The sequence below is a fragment of the Euleptes europaea genome, chromosome 7 (genome assembly GCF_029931775.1).
Source record: "Euleptes europaea isolate rEulEur1 chromosome 7, rEulEur1.hap1, whole genome shotgun sequence".
Taxonomy (NCBI): Eukaryota; Metazoa; Chordata; class Lepidosauria; order Squamata; family Sphaerodactylidae; genus Euleptes; species Euleptes europaea.
Genome location: NC_079318.1, coordinates 48,945,581 through 48,971,605, shown reverse-complemented (window position 1 = coordinate 48,971,605; position 26,025 = coordinate 48,945,581). Strand labels below are relative to the sequence as shown.

Genomic DNA, 26,025 nt, shown 5'->3' with positions numbered 1-26,025 from the left:
TAAATATGGGCAAATCACTAGCAGTGCTATCCTAAACAGAGTTACATACCGTTCTTTATTTATGAGTTTAGAAGGGTGTAGCTCTGATTATGGTTACATTGTAGGACTCCGCCCTTGGGGCTTAGCCCACAAATTTTCAAGTTTCTTTTGCATCCTCCCTAGGTTGCAGACGAACAGTAGGGCTGTTTTTTTAAATTGATTTTAGTGTCCCCATGATAATAACACTCTAGCCATGTTTAGATGTTTGACTGCATGTTCAGGGAAACAAGATTATCCTGTCTCTTCAAATTCAGCCGAATATCTTCAGTGAGCACCTATGAGAGTTCCTACCTGCTATTGGGACCAACTCTTATCGGCTTGGTTTTCTGACTTACAAAGACCTGGCCCATTCCCTTGTACACAAAGAAGCAGAAGAATATCTGAAGAGAGCATCTGTCCATCACAATTTACTCAAGAGAGCTACCATACAGGATTAAGCCATTACATGATGGCTGTTGCAGCCACACAAGAACAGTACCCATGGGCTGAACTTTTGCTGATATAACTGAGTTTGTTTAGAATGCTGTTGAAGATAATTTTTTTTCATTGGATGCTAATTTCTGCAAGTCATGGACAGCAATACAGATTCACAAGAAACTAGTTTATACTAGGCCAATAGTTCTTCTGATTTGCTCATTTTCGCATTACCCAGACTCAGCTGATCTGGCCACACTGATCCATGCTTCTGCAACCTCACTGATGGATTACTGCAATGTGCTCTACGTGGGGCTGCCCTTGAAGACAACTGGGAAACTACAGCTAGTCCAGAATGCAGCAGCCCAACAGTTGTCAAGGGCTAGCTACCGGGAACATATGTAGCCCATTATAAAACAGCTACTCTGGTTGCAAGTCTCATTCTGAGTTCAATTCAAGGTGCTGGTTATGACCTTTAAAGCCCTTCACAACCTGGGACCCACATATTTGAAGGGCCATCTGCTTCCGTATGTCCCTGTGCACCAGTTGTGGTCATCAGACAGCCATCTGTTGGCTATCTCACCACTTAGGGTGAATCATCTGATGTTGACCAGAGCTGGGGCCATTTCCATCATGGCTCCGGCTCTGTGGAATGGGCTCCCTGAAGAGGTGAGGGGGGGCTCTCCCTGGAAATTTTCAGGAGGCACCTGTTTGCCAGGGCTTTCGAGGGGGTTTAAATGGCAGGCATCTTTTAAGAGGGGAGAGGAGGGGAAGGAATTTGGGGCTTGCTATTTTATCTTTGGTTTTAGCTGGGGATGCTTTAACTATTGCTGTAAGCTGCCTTGAACCAAGAGAAAAAGTGGGATAAAGTATTTTATTAAATAACAAACAATAAATCCCAAAAGGAAATCCAGTTGTTTGTCCTAGAATGATACCACATGATGCTTTCTCATCCTTTTTCATCAGTGCACCGAGGTTGTAGACTTCATTTATTTATATCCTGCTTTTGCCCCAATGGGAACCTGAAGCAGCTTACATTGTCCCTCCTACCTCCATTCTGTCATCACAACAACCTTGTGAGGCAGGTTAGGCTAACATAACAACTGGACCAAGATCATCCATTGAGTTTCCACAGCAGGCTGAGGCCTCCCAGATCCTAGTCCAGTATACTACACTACACCGGCTCTTCTAGATATAAGGTTAAAAAATGATTGTGGAACTGGGGTGAACTGGCCATTATGACCACTGGGAAAATGTCAGTTGCCTGATAGCATGCACCACACATGACTCACCAGTTGGCCTCCCTCTATCAGGGAGGTGTGGTGGGAGGAGGGCCTGGAGAAGGACAGGGTCTTTTCCCAGGTTGTTTCGGCCTTCCAGTTTGCCCCTTTTAGCATCTGTGGACTAGGACTATGAAGAAGCCAGGTTCAATTTTCCACTTTGTTATGAAGCTTTCTGAGTGACTCTGGGTTAGTTACTCACTCTCATCCTAGTTTACCTCACAGCGGGGTTGCCAACCTCCAGGTACTATCTGGAAATCTCCTGCTATTACAACTGATCTCCAGCTGATAGAGATCAGTTCATCTGGAGAAAATGGCCGCTTTGGCCATTGGACTCTATGGCACTGAAGTCCCTCCACTCCCCAAACCCTGCCCTCCTCAGGTTCTGCCCCAAAAACCTCCCACCGATGGCGAAGAGGGACCTGGCAACCCCACCTCCCAGGGTTGTTGTGAGAGTAAAACTGAACAGGAGAAATGGCAGGCTAGAACTCTAATAACTAAAAAAGTGAGATGATTGCTACATCTCCGCAAGAAACCTTCTGGGGACAACGAGATCCTTGTGCAACTAAGTTGTTTGAGGGAGTTCAACATCCAGTACAACCCTACGGCTGTTATACTTTTTCCAAGCAGCAGCAAAGAAAGGAGGGATGGTTTGAAACTCAAGTTATCCCACTGCACAGAGACTACAAACTTTTTTAAAAAAAGTCCTCGTGTGCGTTATTTAGACACTGCAAAGTTGAGTACCCAGCTTGCTGGGGCTAAAGGGAAGATGACTGGGGAAGGGCACTGGCAACCCACCCCGTAAACAAAGTCTGCCTAGTAAACGTCGGGATGTGACGTCACCCCATGGGTCAGGAATGACCCGGTGTTTGCACAGGGGGACCTTTACTTTAAAAACAAAAAAAAAAACATAAGTTGGGGAGCAGTGGATGAACTTCCACCACCATCTCTCCTATAAAATGTATGTCCTTAAGGATATATTCAGCTTCTGTTTTCTTATAAGAAAATACTGGATTTCTTAAACCCCAGTACCTTCCTGTCTTTGATAAAGGGGGGGGGGGGGATTACTGTTCTGAAACCTCTTCGCCGTTCCTTTCGCTCCCCTGCCGACAAAGGGACCAAACCGCCGCAGCGTCTCCTTTAAGATCTGAGCCCTCCTAGCCAGCGAGCTCCTCTTCTACTCCCATCTCCCGTCTTGTTACGGACGCGGACCCCCGCCGGGCCGTTCCCCGGTTTCCCTAGGTCTGCTTGCATCACCGAAGAAGAAGGGGGAGGAGGGGGGGGGAGGACGACCAGCCCGGGTGAAAGGCGAAGGCAATGGTAATTGGAGGAAGCCTCCGCCGCCCGCGATTCCCCCACCACGTCATTTTCGTCGGGAGGCAAACACATGGTGCGCGGGGAGGGGGGGGGAGAGCCCTTATAAAGCCTCCCTCTCCCGGCGAGCCCGTGATGTTCCCGGCTGGCCCAGGTGGCCCTCTCCCGAGCAGCGGGGCGAGCGAAGTGGGGCGCGAGGAGGGACGCGAGCCTCGCCCAGCCGCGGCGGAAGGAGCCCAGCCCAGCCCAGGCAGCCACTTGGGGCGGGAAGGGGCCAAGGCCGGGGAAAAGGGGGGGGGACGACCCCGCGCTTGGCCGAGCCCCCCTGTGAGAAACCTCGGGGTGGGCCGAGCGGCGGCGGCTCTGCCTTGTGGACCGTGGCTTGGCCTTTTTACATTATTGCTGTTGCTGAATTGAGGAGGAGGAGGAGGAGGAGGAGGAGGAGGAGGAGGAGGAGGCAGCGGCTGGCCCAGCCGAGAAGGAGGGAGGGTAGCTGGCGGGTTGGGGCCAAAGGAGAGTAGCGGCGGCCGCCTGCGGGCCACGGGGAGGGGAAAGGGGGGGTGCAGAGAGACCCGACGGCGAGCGTTTGGCGGGAGAGGAGCCAGCCGGGCCGCCCTCGCCCTCCGCCGGTCGCCTCTCCCGGCGCGCGCGCCTCCCTCCACGTGGCCGCCCGTCGCCGCGGCCGGACCCCAGCCCCCCAGGCCAAGGGGGGAGCCGCCGGCTGCCTGCGGGAAGGGGGGGGCGCGTCGTCCCCGACGGCCAGCCGGTGCCAGCTCCGCCGGGGGAGCGCGCGGGGCAGCCGGGAGCCGGGCTCGGGAGCCCCCCGTCGGAGCGGCGGCGGCTGCTGCGGCCGCTCGCGGAGGAACTGCGGGACGAGCCTGATTCCTTGGTCGGGTCGGGACCGTGCCGAGCGGTTTTTGAGCTGCCTGTGGCCAAGGGGGGTGGGGGGAAGCGGCCGCCTGTCCTGTCCGCGCTCTGTGCCGGCGGGAGAGCAGCCTTTGCACCAACCTGGCAACCTGTTGCCTTTTCTTGTGCTTTCGCCCTCGTCAACCTGTTGCAGTTTCTGCGAGCGGTTGCTGGGTTGCGCTGGCAAACGGCCGCTCGCGCTCTTTGCACCGGGAATTGCGACCTGTGGCGCTCCGCGTCTTGCAACGTCGGACCAGCGGACCTGGGCACGCTGGTGTTGGGACTGGCGATCTGTCGTGACCTTTCCAAAAAAACAAACAACCCCCCCCCCCCATAAATACATCTTTTTTTTAAAAAAAAAGCCTCGACTTTCTTTGCACGTCACCACCGGACAAACCGAGCGAAGCACCCAGCTCACCTTTTGGGGGAAGGGAAAAGCGGCGCGATCTCCATGTGGGTTGCCGCTCCCCTCTCTAAAATGCACTGCTACCTCCTGAGCGTCTGCCTCGTCCTGGATCTTGCCACGGTGGCCTTCGCCTTGTCTACCTGCAGCACCCTCGACATGGATCAGTTTATGCGCAAGAGGATCGAGGCGATCCGGGGGCAGATCCTGAGCAAACTGAAACTCACCAGCCCTCCGGAAGAGTTCCCGGAGCCCGAGGAGGTTCCCCCGGAGGTCATTTCGATCTACAACAGCACAAGGGACCTGCTGCAGGAGAAAGCGAACCACCGGGCGGCCACTTGCGAGAAGGAGCGGAGCGACGAGGAATATTACGCCAAGGAGGTTTACAAGATCGACCTGCCTTTTTTCCATTCGGAAAGTAAGTCTCGTGTGTATGCGTGTGCGTGCGCGAGAGACAGAGGGCAGATCAAAATGTTAGAAGGAGGGACAGTGCGTGGAACTGTCTTGCAAGGGGGTCGTCGAAATTTCAGGTGTCATCTTTTCGCGCAACTGGCTCCTTTGAGGGATTTTTGGGTTTTGTTTTTTGCAGCTCTGTCATTGCTTCTGCAATGTCTTTTGCTCTGAAGGGGTGGCGACGGGGAAGAAGGGATTGTCACCCAGGTTTAATGAGACTCGCTTGAACTTTGAAGAAGAACAAGAAGAGTTGGTTTTTATATGCCGGCTTTCTGTGCCACTTAAGAGAGACTCAAACAGGCTTACAATCGCCTTCCCCTCCCCACAATAGACACTCTGTGAGGTGGGTGGGGCTGAGAGAGTGTGACTTGCCCAAGGTCACCCGGTTGGCTTTTGGTGGAGGAGTGGGGAATCCAACCCAGTTCACCGGATTAGCCTTTGCCGCTCATGTGGAGGCGTGGGGAATCAAACCCTGTTCTCCAGATCAGAATCCACCACTCCAAACCACCGCTCTTAACCGCTACACCACACTGGCTTAAGTCTGGGGACGCATGAAATAATAGAGGAGGGTACCTCTGAGCATTGACGTTTGCCTTTGTTGCCAAGAAGAAGGGCTTCCTGGAGAGAGGGCCTGACTCCCAAAGAGGCATTGTTTCTGGCCCTTCTCGTTTTAGAGTCACCTTTGAATGCAAGGGGCAGTCACTGACAGCTATAGTGGACCCCTCCCCCCCATCTTTGGCAGTGCCTGGTGCCTTCAGGTGCCAGACCCTCCTTATCTGTGCTTTGCATTCTCACCCTCGAACTCGTGTTTATTTTTCATAGTTCTCCTTTGGGTGGGAAATCTGTTCTTCCCAATGTTCCCTGGGACGCTCTCCACCCCCATTCCTGCTTCAGCAGCCAGCAATCAGTATAGGCTTCCCCTTCGGGATTCTGCCAGCACCTGGGTCAACAAACCTCCCACAAATAGGATTAGTTGACTTGTCCCAACCCCCCTCCCCTCCTCTTCTTATCAATTTCCAGTCCCCGGTACAGTTGGTAACCTCTAAAAGGGATCTTTCCATGGCTGGTTTGTGTCTGAACTGGGCAGGGTTCCGTTTCAATGTACCTTAGCTGTTGTTGTTTTTAAATCAAATTCAGAAATATTTCCACCCCAAAAGCAAGTCTCCCCACCCCCGAAGATCGCTGTTAAAATTGGTACAACCAAGAAGGATGGGTCCTGGGAAGTGCCTCTGTAGATCCTTTTTTTCAATTGGGTAGTCGCTCTAGTCTGTGGTGACCCTATTTCCAGGTACCAAATGACAATCCCTTCATTAAAAAAAAAAAATCTAACTTCATGGATACAGCCTGTGAATGTTCTAACTGGAACTGATTATATGTGCTCCTTTCTGAAAAATAAATTAGAGCTTGAATGGAGCTGGCTTGATATCTTGGTTGAGAACCAGAGACAGAGTTTGAGTATTGGAGCCCGAGACGTGAATTCGAATCCCAGCCAATACTTTTGACTCCCAGCTTTGCTTTGCTCCTGTGACCATCTTTCTGGTAGCTTTCATTCCCCCAGCTGTAAAATTTACACATTAAGGATTATTGCCAGGGAGTACTGAACTTAGAGTGCTGTGCAACTTACTATCATTCGCTGTGTTAGTAATGTCACACCTTCTTTTTTGTGAGGGGGGGGGAAGAGAAGTTTTCAAAAAAGAACTTGTAGGAAACTTTGCTCCAGGAGTAACAGAAAGAAAACATGCTTTGAACAAAATTGTATCTGTTCCCTGGTTTGTTTCTCCCAGCCCCTCCCCAATAGCTTCTCCAGTACTTGATGCTCAGCATGCTTGGTCTGTCCCTCAAAAGCATGTACCTTTTGTTGAAATAGTAACTTTATCCTAGACTTTCTAATTGCAGCCTCTGCTGTTTATTTTGAATGTAACAAAGGTGTAGCTTTGAGGCTTGCTGAGGCTTGCTAGTGAGAGTCCTAGGATGCCAGCTGGAGAACTCCAGCCTCCCCATTGCTCCTAGATGCCTCCTCTTTCTTCTTTTATTGGTAAATGGGACAGTCTCAGGGTAGAGGACACCCCAGCAGGCAGAGGATTTTATTATTGCAATTAAGACTCCATCCAGCATGGCTGTGATAAATACACTCCACCCTTGTTGCCCTAGGGAAGGAAGACTTCATAAAGTGTGTTGGAGCCAAGGGAGTATGTGCAAGATCCCTAAGCATAATTTGTAGCAACAGCTCTGAGACAGAAAAAACAACTTAAGACAGAAAAAACAATATAGACGCCCACCCACCCACACTGGCTGGCATTTTGCAAAGAAGTCATTCCTTTATTTGCACCCAGGCAGACCCTGCTCTGAGAATGTTTACTGATGGATGAAGACCATAAGGCCCTAAGAAGAGCTTCTTGACCTACACTGATGACCTTTAAAGAAGCTTTTTTTCTTCCTGAGGTAACCTCCCCTAATCATTCTGACCACACTGCTGCTGCTGTTGCTGCTCTCTCCACAAGTGCGTCAAGAACCGGCGCTGCCAAAAAAGACTGAATAAACCCCGACCTTGCTTTCTGGGCAATTAAAATATCAGAATAAAGCAAAGTGTTGTCCCAGTAATAAAAGTCCTCCTATTTTTTGAAAATCAACTTCGGAGCCCAGGCTGTAGAAAAATTCGGCAGAAGACAAGTGTAGATTACAGGTATCCACCAATAGGGAGCATCAGAAGTTTAAGAGCTGAAGGCCTGCTAGCTTCAAGGCAGTCCAGCTGTGCCAATGCTTGATTAGGAAGATCATAGTAAGTGGGTTAACTGTTTCTCCACTGCTGTCTAGTTATATATACTGGGCAGAGCAGTACATTTGGAGGGGGGGAAAGGAAGAAAAAATAACTATATAACTATAACTATATATATAACTATAACTAAATATATATATAATACGTGTGTGTGTATTCAGAACACCAGATGCATATTCAATTCACTAATATATATATATATATATATAACTGAATATGCATTTGGTGTTCTGAAGACTTGGAAGCAGGACCGCTTCACTCACTTTCCTTCTGACTCTCAAGTTCCCGCACTAGCTTGGGAGGCAGTGGTGAGGGAGGGGAAGGGAGATCTCTATGAAATATACTGAGGTCATAGAGTGAAAGGCCTGGAAAAGAACCATCATTCAGAGTTTTTTTTTTAAAAAAATCTTTTTACCACAGAGGAGATAGCATTTGGTAACCGACTGCGGCCCAAGTATTACAAATATGCTCTAATTATACTCACAGTTGGCTATATATCACTGCCCAGATCCCTGATAGGTCTTTGTGGGACATTTTGTAAAGTTCAGTCTAAATATTTTTAGCAATGGAGAGATTTAAAAGGAAAATGCAAAGAGATATTGTATATATCCCAAGGCATATTTTGTCTTAAATATTATCCTTGGCCAACTGTACTATATAAATACAGTAAATATGAATAGTACTGGCATAGTGCCAATCTCCTGGGATGAATTTTAGTCAAGAAGGTATTTATGGGATATAAATAATACTGTGTCAACATTTAAAGAAGGGATCTGATTAGCCCAGAATTTATTCAAATTAATCGTTTCACGTGCTGTTGGTTTAAGGCTCAAAGTGAAGTTGTGCTAAGGTTTTGGTGATAGTTGGCACTGAGGGAATAAGGGAGTGCAGGGCTCCTGCCTGATGGTCTGAGGGGGCTTAAAGACGCACTGACTCGGAAGGCACACAGAAATCGACTCGTGCACCAAATGGGCCAGCCTAGGTTGGGAAAATACCGACAAGGCCGTATCACTGAGTGGTTTTCAGCACCAAAATGTAGGAACGTATCCTCCCTTCAGATGGGTGCCGTCTTCCCACCTACTGATTCCCTGGAAGGCTCCAGCGTGCTGCAGCTGAGGTAATGTGAAGCTCAGAACTGCAGCTCTGTTCACATGGAGGTCAATGGGAAAACTTCGACAGATTTTAATGGATCTGGCTTCCACACAAGGCTACATAGGGCGATCTATCACCAACATTAATCATTCCTACTTCCTAGGGATTTCTAAAAAAAAAAAATGTCAAGGGAACTGAGAATATCTAGCTGAATTTTCAACACCATCCCAAACTACAGGGCCCACACATCACAGTTGAACAGGTATAAAATAATCCTCACAGCTGAGTCCAAATAAGTTTATGTAATGATTAGACAGTGAAAGCCTGAATGATTTACAGGGGGACTCGCATTCCCTCTTTATTTCTTTCCCACCATTTCCTGCTCATGTGCACTCATCTTCCAGCTTTGTGAAGCCTCCCTTTTTTGTCCTGCTCATCATTGCTGCCTCTTCTTTTTCCAAGAGGTCACAACCTCCTAGATCCTATACCAAATCTGCATTGTGATTGCTGTGAAACCCAAATTGGTACCCAAACTGTGTGCAGTTTGCTTTTATGCATGCACGGACATTCCTAGTAAGTTTTTTTTTGGCTTTGGGGTTTGCAGAAAACTGGGTTCTTAACCCTTATTTATAGTTGAGGCTGGTTCCATGTAATGGGATTTTGCTATCTGCATAGGGATCAGCACCTCCTTATTATATATAGTGATACCCTGGAAAAGCTTTTATTAACTGGCTTGTTCATTTAAGTTTATATGAGTCATATATGGCCTAAAAAGGCAATGGGAGTAGTAATCAGACTACTTCTTCTTTTTCCTTTTTTAAAAAAGCTGCCATTATTGCTTGCCACAAGTAATGAAGCTATCTTCAAAGTTGTATGAGATTGATATAAACTTGTAGTGTAGATATGCCCTAAGCCTTTTATTAGGGAAGGGAGTCATGGCTCTGTGGTAGACTATCTGCTTCTCATGCAGAAGGTCCCAGGTTCAACCCCTAGCACCTCCACTTAAAAAGGGTCAGGAGAAGGTGATGTGGCCCTGTCCTGGATAGCTCCAGGCTAGCCTGATCTCAGAAGATAAGCTGGGTCGGTCCTGGTTAGGATTTGGGCAATCTCCAAGGAATACCAGGGTCATGACATGGAGGCAGGCAAACCACCTCTGAACGTCTCTTGCCTTGAAAGCCCTATGGGGTTTCCATAAGTCAGCTGTGACTTGACAGCACAAAAAAGAAGGTGATGTGAAAAGGCCCTGGAAAGCTATTGCCAGGCAGAGTAGAAAATACTGCTCTTGATTACCCAATGGTCTGCTTCATATGTTCAAGTTTGGCAAGAGCCACTAGCTAAAGCCAATTAATATGATGTAGAGTATCAGACAAATGTTTTGCAATAGGTATACAGGGAGGACTACAAATTGTGGCTTCCAACCATGTGTAGTTCTGTCATCTATGCAGATAAAAATATGGATTGGTCACAGTCTGTGACATGCTGTCAGATGTATATGTATCATTGTAGAATCCTAGACCTGAAAGGGGTTGTATAGAGCATCTACTGTAACCCCTTCTCAGTGCAGGAAATCCAGAGCTTGAATGTTCCTGACAGTTGGCTGTCCAGCCTCTGGTTAAAGCCTCCAGTGAAGGAAAATCACCCTCTCCCCAGGTTATTGGTCCCACTCTTACTGTTAGAAGTTTCTCCTAATGTTCAACCAAAATATATTGTCCATTATATCTAGTCTTGCCATCTGTAAATGTTTTAGGTGTACTCCTCAAAAGTGTAATGCAGGGTTCCCCAACATGGTCCCTGTGGGCACCCCCTGCTGGCTCCTTTCCTGACTCCCACCAAGCATTTTTAGAAAGTGCTTGGCTGCTTGTGGTAGCCTTTTTTGGTTGGTTCCACCTATTGTGGCAGCCATTTTTTTTTTGTTAAGCCCACTGCCCTGTGTCATCATTCCAGAGGTGCCAACAGGCAAATGCTTGGAAATTCTTCCCATTAGAGTGAACAAGTGGGGACCTGCAAGGAACATACAGGAGCAGGCATCCTATTCCTCTCACCACTGCTTCCCCCTCTCTCCCTCCGCCCCTTCCCTCACTTTCTCTCTCCTTGTCTTTCTCTCGCCCAATACCTACTGTTATACTCTCCCTCCCTCTCTCCTTCCCTCACCCACCCACCATGCCACTGTTGGCTTCTCCCCCCCCCCCAGTCATTGGAGAAGCAGTGATGGCAACCCAGTAGTGGTGGGGATGTAGCAATGGTTCCTCTGCCTGCAGCGCCACTGCCAGAGAGAGTGCCACTGCTGATTTTCCTACACACAGCATCACTGCTGAAGAGAGGGAATGATTGTAGGGGAGGCGGCATGGTGGTTCTGCACAAGTGCAGAGAAATTCTTGGGGGGGGTGTTAACCCCCCTCCATTTCGGATGAGTTTTTAGATTTTTCTGCAAGTTGGGGAGGGGGCAAGTTTGCAGAAAAATCTCCTGTTTCTCCACCTGGCCCTGATCTGCAGATGTAAATATCCTCAGATGGGGCTAGGTTGAGAGGTATATTGATGCATTTTAAAATATTTGGACATTTTAGACACTTTTTGTATGCCTTATTGTAGCCATATGATCAGGGGTACCAACTGTTGCACTGGACCAAGGTCAGCCATTCAAATTTCATTCACACATTATTTGATTACTGTACACGTGATCACTGAATGTGTGGATTGTCTCTTTTGAAAAGCATTGTATTTAAGGTGAGATAGTGTTTGGCATGTGGTGTTCTGTGTGTGGTGGAGACTTCATACATGCAAGTGCCAATTGTTTTTCAGCCATCAAGTGATGCATGTGCATGTATGAACCAACCTTCTTTACAAGCAGATATACTGGCTTGGAACTGGGTGATGGCGATTTTGTTCAGTCTTGCTGTTGACATGTCTTGCCCCCTTGGCTTTGGTTTTCTGCAGAAGAATCAGTTAAAATTGGGAATTGAGGTTGGATTGTACATTTTGTCTCCAAGAGGTATAAACGGGTCAATTATGTCTTCTTTACTGAGGAAAGCTTTCGTTCGCTGTAATGACAGTTTTGCTTGAGTAAGAACTGGGCTTACGTTTAGAGAATAACTTATCACTTTGATGTTTGGAAGTTGGGGTATAAATTTACAGAGTCCTGAAAAACTGCAACTGTTTATATTTTTCACAGCAGTTCCACATGAAAGTTAAACTAATTTAAAGCAGAACAGCTCAGCCCCCTACCTCTACTCCTTAAATTGAATCTCTAGTCTACACCTCAATTTTATGAGAGCCACTGGTGTGATTTATCCTTCCATTAGCTCTATTGCATGAATATTTGCTTCACATCATTTTTTTCCTTTGCTGAGTATTTTACCTAATGAAAGAAAACATTATAAACCAGCTACATACAATGGCATGTTTCTATTTTATCAACAAGGAATTGATTTACTGGTGTTTATGTGTGTGTGTGTGGGGGGGGGGAGCAGTTCTTACCTTCAGAGGAATTGAGTTACCAGTACAGGACAGAGGAATACTCAAGCAGGAATGGGTAAAGGGAACTGAAGCTGCACCTCTAATAACACTTACTAGTAAGGAAGAAAGTGAAACTCTGGAGAACTTACTTCCAATAATCAGTCATATGCTTGGGCCTGTGCTAGGTAGAAAACTGATGGATATTGTGGTGTTGTAATAAGTTTGATTGGATGTGGAATGGTATAGTATAGCCCAATCTCATCAGATCTCAGAATCTAAGCAGGGTCAATACTTGGATGGGGAAGACTCTGCAGAGGAAGGCAATGGCAAACTACCTCTGCTTTTCACTTGTCTTGAAAGCCCCATGCTGGGGTTGCCATAAGTCAGTTGTGACTTGATGGCACTTACAGACATAAATAATAAGTTTGGCCAGTATGCTTTGAGGAGGGAAGTAAAGAAGCAGTGGGTTATCAAGTTGGGCCTAACAGATATAACGTGTTCTGCTGTGAAATTTTCGAAGTCCTGGCCAACAACTACTTTTAGCAGATAGCTGCTTTGGCAAAGGAGTAGAGTATGATGTTCAGAGTTCACAGCGGCTTGGTGTCATTCCATTGTTTCAGATGTCCATACTTTTCTCTCTGGAATGAGGGTGGGTGGATGGGTGGGTGGGGCAGGTAGAATTGCAGAGAAGGCTTGATGTGTCCCAGGGCTGTCAGCTGCAGCTTTCTATTTTAGACTAAGGACTAGTTCATATAGTCACAACTGTTGAAGGAAATTAAACACAGTTGTACTTGTGCATAATGTGTAACTCGGGTGGGGCTGGAAGCATTAGAAGTTCCATATCTATCAGGGAAGTAGGATGGTTTGTATCGTTGGCCAAGCAGGCACAGCATGCTGACCTTCATGCTCATTCACTGAGCAGTATCATCAAGTTGATAGTCCTCCTCTTTGCCCTGCCTCTAACATGCTGATAACATGGTTCTAGGGCATCCCCACACTTGACAATGGCCAAATCTCATTTTGGAACAGAGACAAATCCAGACACTTGAAAATGAGTCACATTTGGGGAAAGTGCAAGTGCAGGACATCTCCCAATTCCCTCTAGTGTAAAGAGTGAAAACTAGTCATCTGGGACAACGACCAAGTACCTCAACATGAAACAGACTTGGTCTGCCTGAAGAAGATGATCTGAAGTCTTTCATATTTTGGGAAATTATGAAAGGCTGCGGAGGAAGAGCCCTGACCTGGATAGCCCCAGGCTAGCCTGATCTCATCAGATCTCAGAAGCTAAGTAGGGTTGGCCTTGGTTAGAATTTGGATGGGTGACCTCCAAGGACTACCAGGGCTGTAAAATGGAGGCAGACAATGATAAACCATTTCCAAACATCACTTGCCTTGAAAACCCTACGGGGTTACCGTAAGTCAGCTGTGACTTGACGGCGCATGCGCGCACACACACGCACACATGGAGGAAAAAGTGCTTGGAAAAAAAGGGGAAATGAAGAGGCAAAGCCCAGTTCATCAGGCATATTTGTTAAAGTAGCCACTTGGCCACAATAATTGTGTTAGTCTTGAAGGACTTTGTGTAGTTTTGCATACAGTACAGGAGCAGACACCTGTGCCTGCCATACATCACACTTGTATGTGTGTGTAATATGTTAAGTTTTCATTTTATTGAGGGGAGGAGAAAGAAAAGATTATGTGTCTTGGCTGTATCCCATGATACTTCTCCACTATGCACAGGATCTCCAGCTGCCAAATGTCACTACCCTCTGAGGATGTTGTGGAATTTTCTTCCTTGGAGGTTTTCAAGAAAGATTGAGCAAGTCATCTTGCAGACTATAGAATTTCCAACTTCACTACAGCTGGTTGAATGAGATGATCCACTAGGTCTTTTCAGCTGCGTTTGCAGGGGTGGTGATTGGTCTTCTGTGCAGAGCATGGTCACGGTGAAGTAGAAATCTCTCAACACCTTCTAGTTTCTGAATACTTCTTCCTTCCCTCTTCAGTTTCCAAAGAAATGCTTAAACCTTGTCCAGTTGTTCCCATTCTCTCCCTTAGCGGCCTGTATCTTGCCATTCCTTTCAGCAAAGCCTTCTTCCAGCCTAAGTGCCTCTTCAATTGGAGGAAGTCTCCTCAGGCTGAAGTGGCAGAGCGTTAAGATACAGGCTACTGGTCAGCAGCAGGGCTTGCCTGTGCCACTTCAAGTGGCAGATGGGTGGTACTGTTTGAAAGCCCTTTTTGCAAAGAGAAATCTCCATGCAAGAAGAAAACTAGCTTGTTTGGAAGAAAGGTTCTAATTCACTGTTTGAACACATGAAGCTGCCTTCTACTGAATCAGACCCTTAGTCCATCAAAGTCAGTACTGTCTGGCCAGCAGCGGCTCTCCAGGGTCTCAGGCAGAGGTCTTTCACATCACCTATTACTAGAACCTTTTAACGGGAGATGGAGGGGTTGAACCAGGGACCTTCTGCATTCAAAGCAGATGCTCTACCACTGAGCTGGATTTCTGTCTATGGTGTTTCCCCTCCCCCAATATATATGTACAAAAGCCTTGACAAGTATGATCATCCACTGACCATCTGAAATGGTATAGTGCATTCTACTATCTAAAGATTCCCTCATGTTGTACTTTTGCATATATTTCAGGTAAAGGTAGTCCCCTGTGCAAGCAACCGGGTCATTACTGACCCATGGAGTGATGTCACATCACAGTGTTTACTAGGCAGACTGTGTTTATGGGGGGTGGTTTGCCATTGCCTTCCCCAGAGCAAGCTTAGTACTCCTTTTACCAACCTCAGAAGAGTAGAAGGCTGAGTCAACCTTGAGCCGGCTACCTGAAACCAACTTCTGTCAGGATTGAACTCAGGTCATGAGCAGTGCTTTGACTGCAGTACTGCAGCTTACCACTCTGCACCATGGGGCTCACTTTGCATGTATTTACCAATCCACATTACACCTACTTATGCTGTTGCAATATTGATTAGTTAATCATGATGGAACCTAGGATAATTGACTCCGATTTACTTTTGTTGTTGTTTTTACTGCCAGGAATTGTGAGGTACTGGAAGTGGCAATCCTAGGTGAAAGATGGGCAGTGGGAGGAAATCAATAACAGGCCACTGGAGTTCAGACACACACTTTGCTATGTAACACAGTGCTCTTTAGCTTCTGCTAATAGAAACTGTGTTGGGGGGGGGGTCACCTTTCAGCCTTACAGCTGAGGCCTGATGCTGTATCCTAGTGTCCTCAACTATAGCTGCAACTGGCATGGTGTCACACAGTTGTGACACGCAAAATCAATGGAGTATACTGACAAGAAATGAGACAAGGCACTAGCAGCTTGTACATTTTTTGGCACATATAGCTTGTCCCTTGTCGCTATAGTGAGTGGAGTTTGTTCAGAGGAAGAGGTTTGGGGATGCACTGTGTATCTGTGCATTCTGCACGCAAAGATGCACTGTATTCATCATGGAATTCCTTGATTCAAAGGGCCAGGCTTGCCCAATGCTAGTGAGGAACAAGGCATGGGGTGGGTGGGTGGGTGGGGAGGATTGGCTCTTGTCATCCACTGTGCTGTTTTCCCAAGCCAGAATGGTGCTGGGGTGTTATTTGAAGAAGAATAGTTGGTTTTTATATGCCAACTTTCTCTACCTTTTAAGGAGAATCAAACCGGTTTACAATCTCCTCCCCTTCCTCTCCCCACAACAGATACCTTGTGAGGTAGGTGGGGCTGAGAGAGTTCAGAGAGAACTGTGACTAGTACAAGGACACCCAGCTGGCTTCATGTGTAGGAGTGGTGAGGGAACTGACCTGGTTCACCAGATTAGAGGCTGCCACTCATGTGAAGGAGTGGGGAATCAAACCCTCTTCTCCAGATTAGAATCTGCCATTCCAACCACTACACCACGTTGGCTGCCCTGTTGGGGAGCTGCACGTGCAAGCATTCAGTGCATGTGCAGCCCCCTATGGGGCAAATAGTGCCCTCTGCACAGTTTCAGCTTGGGAAAATAATGCAGGGGTCGAGGGAAGTCCCTCCTTTCCCCTGTGCGCAGTCCTGAGCAGAACTGGGCTGCTGCAGCGCTTCTAAATAGAGTTGCCACAGGAACTTGAACCTGCAGTATGGCTGCTAACCCCCGTGGTGAACTTTGTGTAATTGGTAACTCGTAGTTTGGTCCATAAGCACAAAGGGCAGCCATTCACCTCTATAGGAAACCTAGATAGGAGTGCTCAGAGACATCGACAATGAATTTAAATAAGGCGAAAGCAATTAAAACAATCCCAGCTTTACATATACACTGGTGGTATCTGAACTGGCTGAAGCCATCCAGGAAGGAGAACTTCAGGCCATGATGTATAACTGCATGAAAGTGTTAGCTCAGTGTGTGTTAGTGCGGTAGTGTAGAAAAAGAGAACTGTGGGCACATAGTCATGAATGGCGTGAGGACTGTGAAGGCAGGGACATTTTGTTCCTTCACATGGGGTCATATGATGGTATTTGGTTGTAGATTCAGGACAATGAAAAGAAAGGATTTTCTCGCATGATAGTAACATACAACTAACTTACTAAATTTGGTGCCACAGGACGTTGTGGTGGGCTTTGGCAGAATTGTCTGAAAGGAATCTAGAGAAACGAATGGAGGAGCGTCGTATTAGTCATGATAGCTGAAATGCAGTTTCCATTAGAGGTGTACTCTAGAATACCAGGTGCCATGGAATAAACCACATGGTAGGGCTTCTAATAATTAATTTCCCACCCTGCTCTACTACTTGCTTAAAAGTACTGAGAGGTGGTGAGGAATCTGCAAGTATGAGAGAGGAGCTTGCCCACTTGCTCTCTTCCCTTCTATTGTTTGGGGTAGGTTGCTGTCACTCAGACTCTGCCCTTTCCTTGCTATCAGCAGTTTGAGGTGCTGATAGAGGCGACGGTCGGTGTCTTACCTCCTGCGTACTCACTAACTTTAGCCTGGTCAGGAGTTTCGATCTGTGCATGGATGAATGGCCAAATGCTTGGATAAGACTATTTGATCACAGTCTGAGATCTTTTAAATAAAGAAAAAGAACATTAACAAACATTTCTAATATCTAGGAGCACAGAAACATAGGAAACTCAGATCATTAGCAGGAATGTGACAGAAACTAATCAAAAGAAACAAAACTAAGAAGCCAGCTAGGTTGTACAAGTTACTGGTTTTACCTTGACATTTCCTTTCTGAGGAATGGGCACAATCAAAGCCGGAACTTTGAAGCAGATGCTGGTCATGGCAGACTTCGCTCATTTTCTCCCCTTTCCCTGGTCCTTGGCTTGTGCACTTTTCACAATTTTTTAAAAACCTTTTAATTCTTTCAACTGCGAGGGTTTCCCATTAACCTATCCTGAAATTTGGTTTCCCACATATGCTACCCTGCTCATTTCCCCCAATCATAGCAAGGTGCATGCCCTCAACTTTTAGGATTTAACCCAGGATATTCGAACAGCAATCTGTCTTGCTTCTTCTTGGCAGGTGGGTAAAGGGTCATCTCCCTCCGCAGACTTGTCTCCATGAGGGGAAGCAGTCTCCTTTCAGCTTGAAATCCAAGTAGGTTATTGCTTTGTTCCCAGGAAAGAGGGTGACCCTATCTGGGGGCAGCGCCCCTTGTGTGTTAATCAAGGTATTCATTTCTCCATTACAACAGGGCTGCAATGTTCATGCCCTGCTTATAACCTTCTAAAATAGTGGCCTTTAATTTGTAGATTAGCATACCAGTTTCTCTTCATGCTCCAATAAATAAATATACATCCTCACCTTTAGTCTTTTCCCAAATATCTGACAAACATATGGGGGAGGGAAAGAGTTGAGAGAATACAGTAAAAATATTATGACAATTTTTGTAAATCCTAGCAAAATGGCTATAAATTCATCTGCTACCACAAGCTGTTCTCTAAAAAGGTGGCATATAATGTTCTAAATAAATAGAATGACAGTGTGGATGCATTTGAGGGTCATGGGGAACAATCACTGTAGCCCACATGGTGTCCCCAACAGCATCAAAGTTAGGGAGTTTTTTTGCCTGTACTGGAACTGTGCCCCCAAATACAGTCCTTTGCTTTCCCCATAGGAATGGGTGGCTGCCCTTCAGTTGTACAAAAGGAGCTAATGAGCTCAGGTACTCCATTGGATTGAGTCAAAACTTCTCTCTGAGAATCTGGTTTTCAAGAGGTTCCCACCAGTAATTTTGCTGATTGTAGCACTTTTCCCTTACCGTAATAGATGCAAAGGAGGATTGAATCTGTGTTGGGTTCCATTTCTTGGTCACTCTGGAGTATGAGGAAGAGACAAACCAGAAAAAGTACTTTGGATGCGCACACTTATGCAGATGTAAAATAGGGGCCTTCATGTGTTATAGTCTCTAGTTTGAAAATTTTGGATTTTTTAATGCACAAAATTTGCAACTGTTCACCCATTCACTTCTGTGTTGTTAAGGGGTTAAAGAATTGCTTCTCATGCCATATGCTGTTAACTTCACAGGAAGCAGAAATGCTGGCATTTCTGTTTGAAAAATACTCTCCTTTTAGTGACAGTGTGATCCCAAAGAACCTCTTCCAGTTGGCCCCTTCCTTCCTTTGCCTGCACAGTGTCTCTCATCTCAGTCTTTCTGCATTGCAGATTCAGTGGAGGTTCCCAGTGCATCTTGACAAAACAAGTCATTAGTGAGAATACACAAATGTTTCCATTCCCATTACGAAACCATATGTTATCCTTTCTATTTTTTTTTAAGAGATGCATTTTTTTAGCCTGGGAATGATATGCTCTCCAGGTATTATTTTAATTTAATAATGAGTTAGGAGCTCAATAACAGCATTGTTTAGACCAAAGCAATGTCTTTGCTCATTTGTTTAGATTGTGTTTGCTTCCCACTTGCAACAGCAACTTGGTTTATTTTGTTTTGTTTGCTTCTTCTTCAAACAAGGCTGTCTGTGAGTGGGATGCCTAATGGCACAATTCCTGTCAGCCTGCTTCCTGGAATGGCAAGTCATGGTGGCTTCTCCCAAAACCAGCTTTGTCATCTTAAAGTTTTAGAGGTGCAACCACCACAACTGAATTGGCAATAGAGGGCAAGGAAAGAAGAAGGAGAAAGGGCTTGAGCACCAGAATCCTGAACTCTTGAATAACCACCTCACAGGGTTTTTCTGGATTAAAATTAGAGGCACTTTTGATTATTGAACTGCAAAAGAGATATTGCCAAATCCACTCCCAGGAGAATGAGCAAGAATCCTCCTTGCAACTGGAAAATAGCCTGGTTTAGATTCTCCCCCCCCCCCATGTCCTGACCGTACTTTTGCCTACTCAGAGATGGAGCCAGGGGAATGGTAAGAGTGCTTGGACATGAGTGACTACTAGGAAAGAGGGCTATTTCCTCTGGTCCCCCCCCAAGTTTTCTCTATTCCACCATTCATTTCAGTGGAAGGAGCCAATCAATATGTGCATGGATAAGATCCGTTGATTAATCTTAATGGCAAGTTCTGCACATGAATCAGAATGAGAACTGTAGGCTGCAAAGGTAGATGCAAAGTAAATTTATTGCATAAGCTACTGCAGAGTAAGCATGTTTACAATACTTCTTTAAATACAGTGTTTATGTACACATGGGATAGGGACCTGCCTCTAGATTACCAACTCCCCAGAACTCTGATACCCATAACTGCTTCCCAGATACTGTTCCAGGTCAGGTAACTGGGAGTCTTTTTAAAGAATATTTACTGTGTCTGCTTATCTCTAAATGTCAACAACAACTCCAATGGAAAAATCCCTTGCAATTTGGTGCAACTTACCATGGTCTGTTTGTGGAATCGAACTTTCATGCCTTTCCCCCCTGCTGCAGCTCACCTTGCCTTCAAAAACACTGCCCCTTACGTTGAGGTGTGATACCAAAGTCTGTAGTAGAAGGAGAAAAAAGTGAAAACTATCCCCTTGCTCTGTTGGCAGAAGTGCCCTTCAGCTGACAGAAAACAGCCTTTGGATTTCTTGGAACACATTTGCTTTGCTGTGATATTTGGAAGACAGCGGATAGTTTCTGAATGGGCTTTGGAATTGGAAGGAACCACAAGATCAACCACCATGGTAAGGAAGGGCCATCTTGACTCTCAGTCCTCCAGCAGTCGAAACCTCTGTACCTCAAACACAGCAAGGTAATTGCAGAGCAAATAGGTTCCAGGAGGTTTGGGTAGGTGAGCCAAGCCACTTGCTGTAGGGAAAAGTTGAAAGTCCACAAAGCCCTCAGGTTCTCCAACCAGTGTGACTTGGGAGAAGATTCCACTCTATCCTCAATTACGGCAATTAGCCAGACTATTGAGCAGAACCCATCCAAATGAAACTGTATGCCCAGCGTGACTCTGAAATTCAGTTGTTGCAGTTCCTGAAATAGCCATCCTGGGTTTTCCTTCAATGAATACTATTTTCAGTAATGGTTCATGATATGTAATATCTGCATGATGGCATTTGGTTTAAAGGGTAAAAAAAAAAAAATCCTGTCAGAATGAAAATGCTAACTCGCTGCAACATCCTTGTCAAATGTAACAGGATAGAAAAAGGAAATGTAAAGTTGAGCTTGGTCTTGTTTATTTGGTCTTGTTTATTTGGCAAATCCATGCTGTACTGACAAATGTGTCCATATACATTGGGTCTCATGCAAATGCTTATTCATAACACTGAGCTGTTGTCTGAGCCTCATTTCACACTTTTGGATTTCACATTGTGGTACTAAATCCAGACCTCACAAAATGGATCTCAAACCCTAGTTGATTTTCTTTCTCCCTCTACAAAAGTATCCAAGAGGGAGGTCTTGCCTATATGAGAATACAGTATTATATATTTTTAACTATGCCTAAATCTGTTTAAAAGCATTAAACCATCTGTTGTTGCCAAAGCTCAAATCGGAATGTTCTGGGAACGATAATTTAATTTTTAGTGGTTGGATCGGTGTCAGCAATGGCAATTTCGACACTTCCTGGGGAGAGTCTATCAGTGATGATTGTACGTTCACAGCAAAATGTAGCAGTAAATCTCTCATTCTTTCCAACTCCCTTTTTTCACTTGTAGAAATTCATGATATTTTTCTTGTTTGGCCAATGTCAGTATGAGAGTGTTTACACTGGCCTCCTCTCATTTAAAACCCTGCCTTGAATTTTAAAATGCAGCCTGACTTCTGCTGAAGATTTTTCTTTTTTTCTAATTCTGTTTTTGCTTATGCTTAACATTTACAAGTCAGCAACTTCCTGTACTCAAAGTGGGTATTGGAATAAAATGGAGAGAGAATCTGAACCACTGTCTTTCTGGGAGGTATGGAACCAGCAAGTAGTGCACTTGATAAATATTAGAATGAAATTTATCACTATAACAAAAGACAATTATCACAGTCCAGAATACCTCTAGAACTTGCTTAGAGGTGTCCCATATGTGAATGTGCTTTGTGCCAAAATGGGCTTGGAAAAAAAGACAGGAAGAGGGTTCCTGCTGACTAGGTATTTTTCATGAGAGTTTGTTTCATTTCCTTCATTTTTTTACTAATTCCAAGGGGGACTGTTTCATTATTGGGTTGTTTCACATGGTGTGGTTATTGTTATTGTTTCTTTTTTAGTGCTTTTGTAACTCTGTCCCATTGGTTTCAATGGAAGACTACCCTGCTCCTTCTTGGGTTTGTAACTTCATGGTTTTCCATCCAAATTTGACAGACCTCAGGGGGGAATGTAGCACTTCCCTAGGGCATCAACGCTTCCAAATTTAGGACAGAAACATTCTCAATGGGAGAATCAACAGCAAAGATTCCAAACACAGGGTACAACATATAGGAGTGGGGGTTTTGACACTGCAAACCACTTTTCTTGAAGGACAGTAGCACAAGGAAGAGGCAGACAGACAAAGCAAGGGAATCTGATGGGTGAAGGATGGCAAAGGCAGGGAGGCAGGCAGCAGCAGCAGCAGGAGGGCTTCAAAGTAGATTTGCTTGGATGAGGGATAAGGTATGGAGAGCAGCAGGCAAGCAGGGGGCTGCAGACTGCAAGGGGAAATTTGGCACAGCAGAACAGGCCTGGGGAGGACAGTGGAAGGCAAAGTCCAACCCTATATCCTTCAGGATTGGAATGCCTCACATGTATGGAGTCCTAGTGGCTACAGCTTGCAGTCAATCATAACTGGTGTCGCTACAGTGAGGGAAAGGACAGATACAGACTGAAGAAGAGATAACCTTATGGAACTAAGAGAGAAGAAATGGACAGAGGTATGCAACATAAAAAAACAGACTAGTGAAGAAAGAATCATCACACATCAAAGGAAGGTAGAAGGTTAAGAACTGAAGAAGAAAACATTTGGTATCCAAAGGGGGAAAGTAAAGAAAAACCATGTGAGGGGTTTTCCCGATGGTGTTATTGCATTGGTTTTGGCCCCTTATTGCTTTGGTTTATCCCATCTTCCATACATTCTTTAGATCCATTAATGTTTGCCTCACCTTTTTCTAAAAAAAAACAAAAAAAAAACTTGTTCTTTAAAAAAAAAATCCTTGCTCTGCTACCCTGATCTTTCCTAGCAATTAAACTAGAGTCATATTTGTTCTCATATAAAACGTTTCCTGCATTTTTATCGGTTCCTTCCACTTATCTGCCCACTTTCCACTGACTGGATCGTGACTGTGGGCAGGAAGTGACCGGACTGTACCCTGTGCTCTCTTTCCCTCACCTTGGTCTTAGTAATGAGGAATTTTTATCCCTTGTGTTGGCAAGTTTTCAAGTATTTTCTTTTTAAACATTCACCTGATACCTATATATCACTACAAGAAGGCAAAGGTGCAATAATTGCTCTTCCCGCTTGTTTGCTGCGATTGGGACCTTTTTCTTTTTCTGTCTGATTTTTTTTTGTCTCAGTCATTTGCTTCCTTGTACTTTCAGAAGGCACAGGAGTGCTCATTGCCCTTTCCGGCCACTCAGGCTTCACTCTTTACTGCCTTTGTGGTTTGCTTTCTTGATATGCCTCTTCTCCCCACAGAATGAAGGATTTTTTTCCTTGTAAGTACATCTTCTATTTTTTAATTAAAAAACACACAAACTCTTGCTATCCAGCACCCTCCCCCCTTTTGCTGTGTTTATTTTTTGTGGGAATTTGATTCCTTATGGTTTTTTGGGGTGGGTGGGTATGTGTTATCAGTGTCAATTTGGTTAGGGACTGTTGCAGAGTGTGTGTCGTCCCCCCCATTCATTGTTCTTGGGCTGCTAGAGATATTTACATGATTGAAGTTAAGTACCAGCTGCTTGAAAGCAATTAATTAGATGGGGGAGCAATTGGTTCCTCTCCATTTTCCTGCTGTTTATAAACTGGAGAACTTTTAAAAATAATTTTACAGCCCCAATTGTCAAAATAGTGGGGTGAACCTTTGAGTTGAGGGCATTTTTCCACAAGAACAATATGGCGGTTGTCATGTATGCACATGCCAAGAAAAAAGGAGGGTTGGCTCAGTGATTCTGCTCATGAGGACAGCACCCTTGCTGAAAGTTCCTGATTTTTAAAAAAAGGCACGTCTGTAAAGAAACTACACCAACATAGCAACTGGGAAAATGTGGAGAGAGCAAAGACATGTGGAACCCCCACACTCAACACAATTTCAGTGCTTGTGGAGTGAGTGCTTAGAAAAGCAGGAATAAGTTGCATGTGCAAAAAAAAAAACCCTCAGAAGAGTAGAAATTATCAAATGAGAAAACTAATAAGTAGAAATGAAAGATTTGAATGTCAGTGCAAACATAGAATTCCTATGAGAAAAAGACTGTTGACAGCAGTGGAAATGGTCTGAAAGAAACAGCAAGCAATGAAGAAGGTTAACAAAATCAGTAAGAAAGAGACTCATATCAAGACTGAGAGGCACACGCAGTCTCAAAAGGCCTATGAGAAGGAGGGGGAAATAAATGTTGGAAGCAGTGCCAGTGGTACATAAAATGAAAGGCAGTTGACAGTGTATAATCAGCATACAAAATATTTTTTTTCAAATAAAACTTGGTAGAAAATGAGAAACCATTTTTTAAAAGCATGAAAAGGTCTTCATAAACACAACCACAAGCATCAGGATGGAATCATAAACCTTGGTTAAAAAGAACTGAAAGGTGGGTTGGCTGCCATGTGTCTGTTCTGCTAACAGTGGCACCTTTCTTGGGTGCAGGGAGCTTTCCCCTGGTGCAAGGAGTCCTCTTGCATCACGAGGAGGCTCCTTCCACCAGGGAAACAATGGAATGATATGTAGTTGTGTGAGGGGAAAAAGGGGGGGAATTATAAATATTTATAAAGTAATGATTGAATATATATTGACATTAAAGACAGCAATATAGAAAATGTATCTTTTAGAATGATAGAGGGTGAGTATGGGAAATCAGAGCGTTAAGGTATATGTTAACACAATTATTTAAAAAAATTAAAAATGCTGAAAACAAAAAGTAAGTGATGATGTCCCAGGCATGAACATGTCTACACCTTGATAAAGTGGGGAGAGCATTGTCAACTGAACATATGAAACTGAGACTATATGCTGAGACTATTGGTGTATCAAGGTCACTACCATCTGCTTTGATGGGCAGCTGCTCTCCAGGGCCTCAGGTAGGTATTACTTGATCCTTTTAACTGATGAGGATGGGGCCTGAACCTGGGATTCTGCATGCAAAGCAGATGCTCTTTACCACTGAGTTTACTTGTGATTGGTAATGCTATTGTAGATTTGTACCCATCATTTCAAGAAAGAAACACTGTTCCTGGATATTTTGAAAATCCTTTTTGAAATGTGGGGTGGTTTTTTTTGCTTTTGATGAATCACTGTTAGAGCAGTAGTTATACATATACATGAGCTGTAAAAATAAGTTGGAAAAATAAATAGTATGGCAGGTTATTGGTAGCAGTATTTGATAGCAGATGTCAACTGGTAGCAGCATATGGCAACAATATGGTCATTGCATGTGGTTTCAGAATTCGGGGAAAAAGCATGAGTTTATGCGCTGTACCTTCTTGGTATTCCATCCATGCACACCCTTTCCCATAATAAATGACAATCTGACCATGAAGACCTTGCAAATAAACATATTTTAATGTCTTTCCATCATTCCTCCTTTCAAAGCTGTTTCTAATCTGTGAGCCAAGGTGGGCTGTATATCTAAAAGATCCTCCAAGAACACATGCAAAACCACACCTTTAATGTGTATGAGTGTGGAACCTTCCAATTGCTACAAATAAGTGATGATTAGGAATAAAAGCAAGGATGAAATTCATGAGTGAAGTCTTTATACATAATCAAAGTTTGCGCTTATTGGAACTGAAAACACTGGCTGAAGCCACTTGCTGAAAAGAAGCAGTTGGAGTCAAGATGTATACTCCATAAACCATCTTAAAAGGAAAGCAATTTAGGAAGAAGGCATGTGCCAACAGAAGTAATGTGTATTTGGCTTTTATATAGTTGCCTGTTTTGAGATATTGCCAAGAGTCAAGGTGGTCAGGCATACCGATGTTACTTGCATGGATTTGTTTATGTCACCAGGGGAATTGCTTTAGAAGTAAGCCGATACTGTAGAAAACATAGTCTTATTTTCCATTACAGTTCAGATGTATTGGAATCTTCCAACAGAAATTTTCCAAATCATCTATTACAGGGGTACCCAACTTTTTTTGAGCCCGTGGGCACATTTAGAATTCTGACACAGTGGTGGGCGCACCCACATACTGGCGGCAGCACGAGGTAGAGCCAGCTGTGAAATGTTAGGGTGTGAGAATATGTGTAACTCTCATAGTAACTCTTCAACATTTCAGGCAGAAGCTCTCTTTAAAAGGATGCCTTTTAAAATGAATGTATTTAAAAAATATATTTTCTTGCATACACACAACTTTCCTTCACTC

At 44.9% G+C, this 26,025-nt stretch overlaps 1 protein-coding gene across 1 annotated transcript in view; it reads left to right on the top strand.

Annotated features, from left to right (window-relative positions):
- Positions 1 to 4,418: 4,418 nt before the first annotated feature.
- The window catches only part of TGFB2 (transforming growth factor beta 2), an 87,361-nt gene continuing 65,754 nt past the window's right edge, over positions 4,419 to 26,025 (top strand). Inside the window, exon 1 of the mRNA XM_056852958.1 lies at positions 4,419 to 4,774. Coding sequence (XP_056708936.1) covers positions 4,432 to 4,774 — 343 coding nt within the window. The 5' untranslated portion in view covers positions 4,419 to 4,431. The remainder of the gene's footprint in view (positions 4,775 to 26,025) is intronic.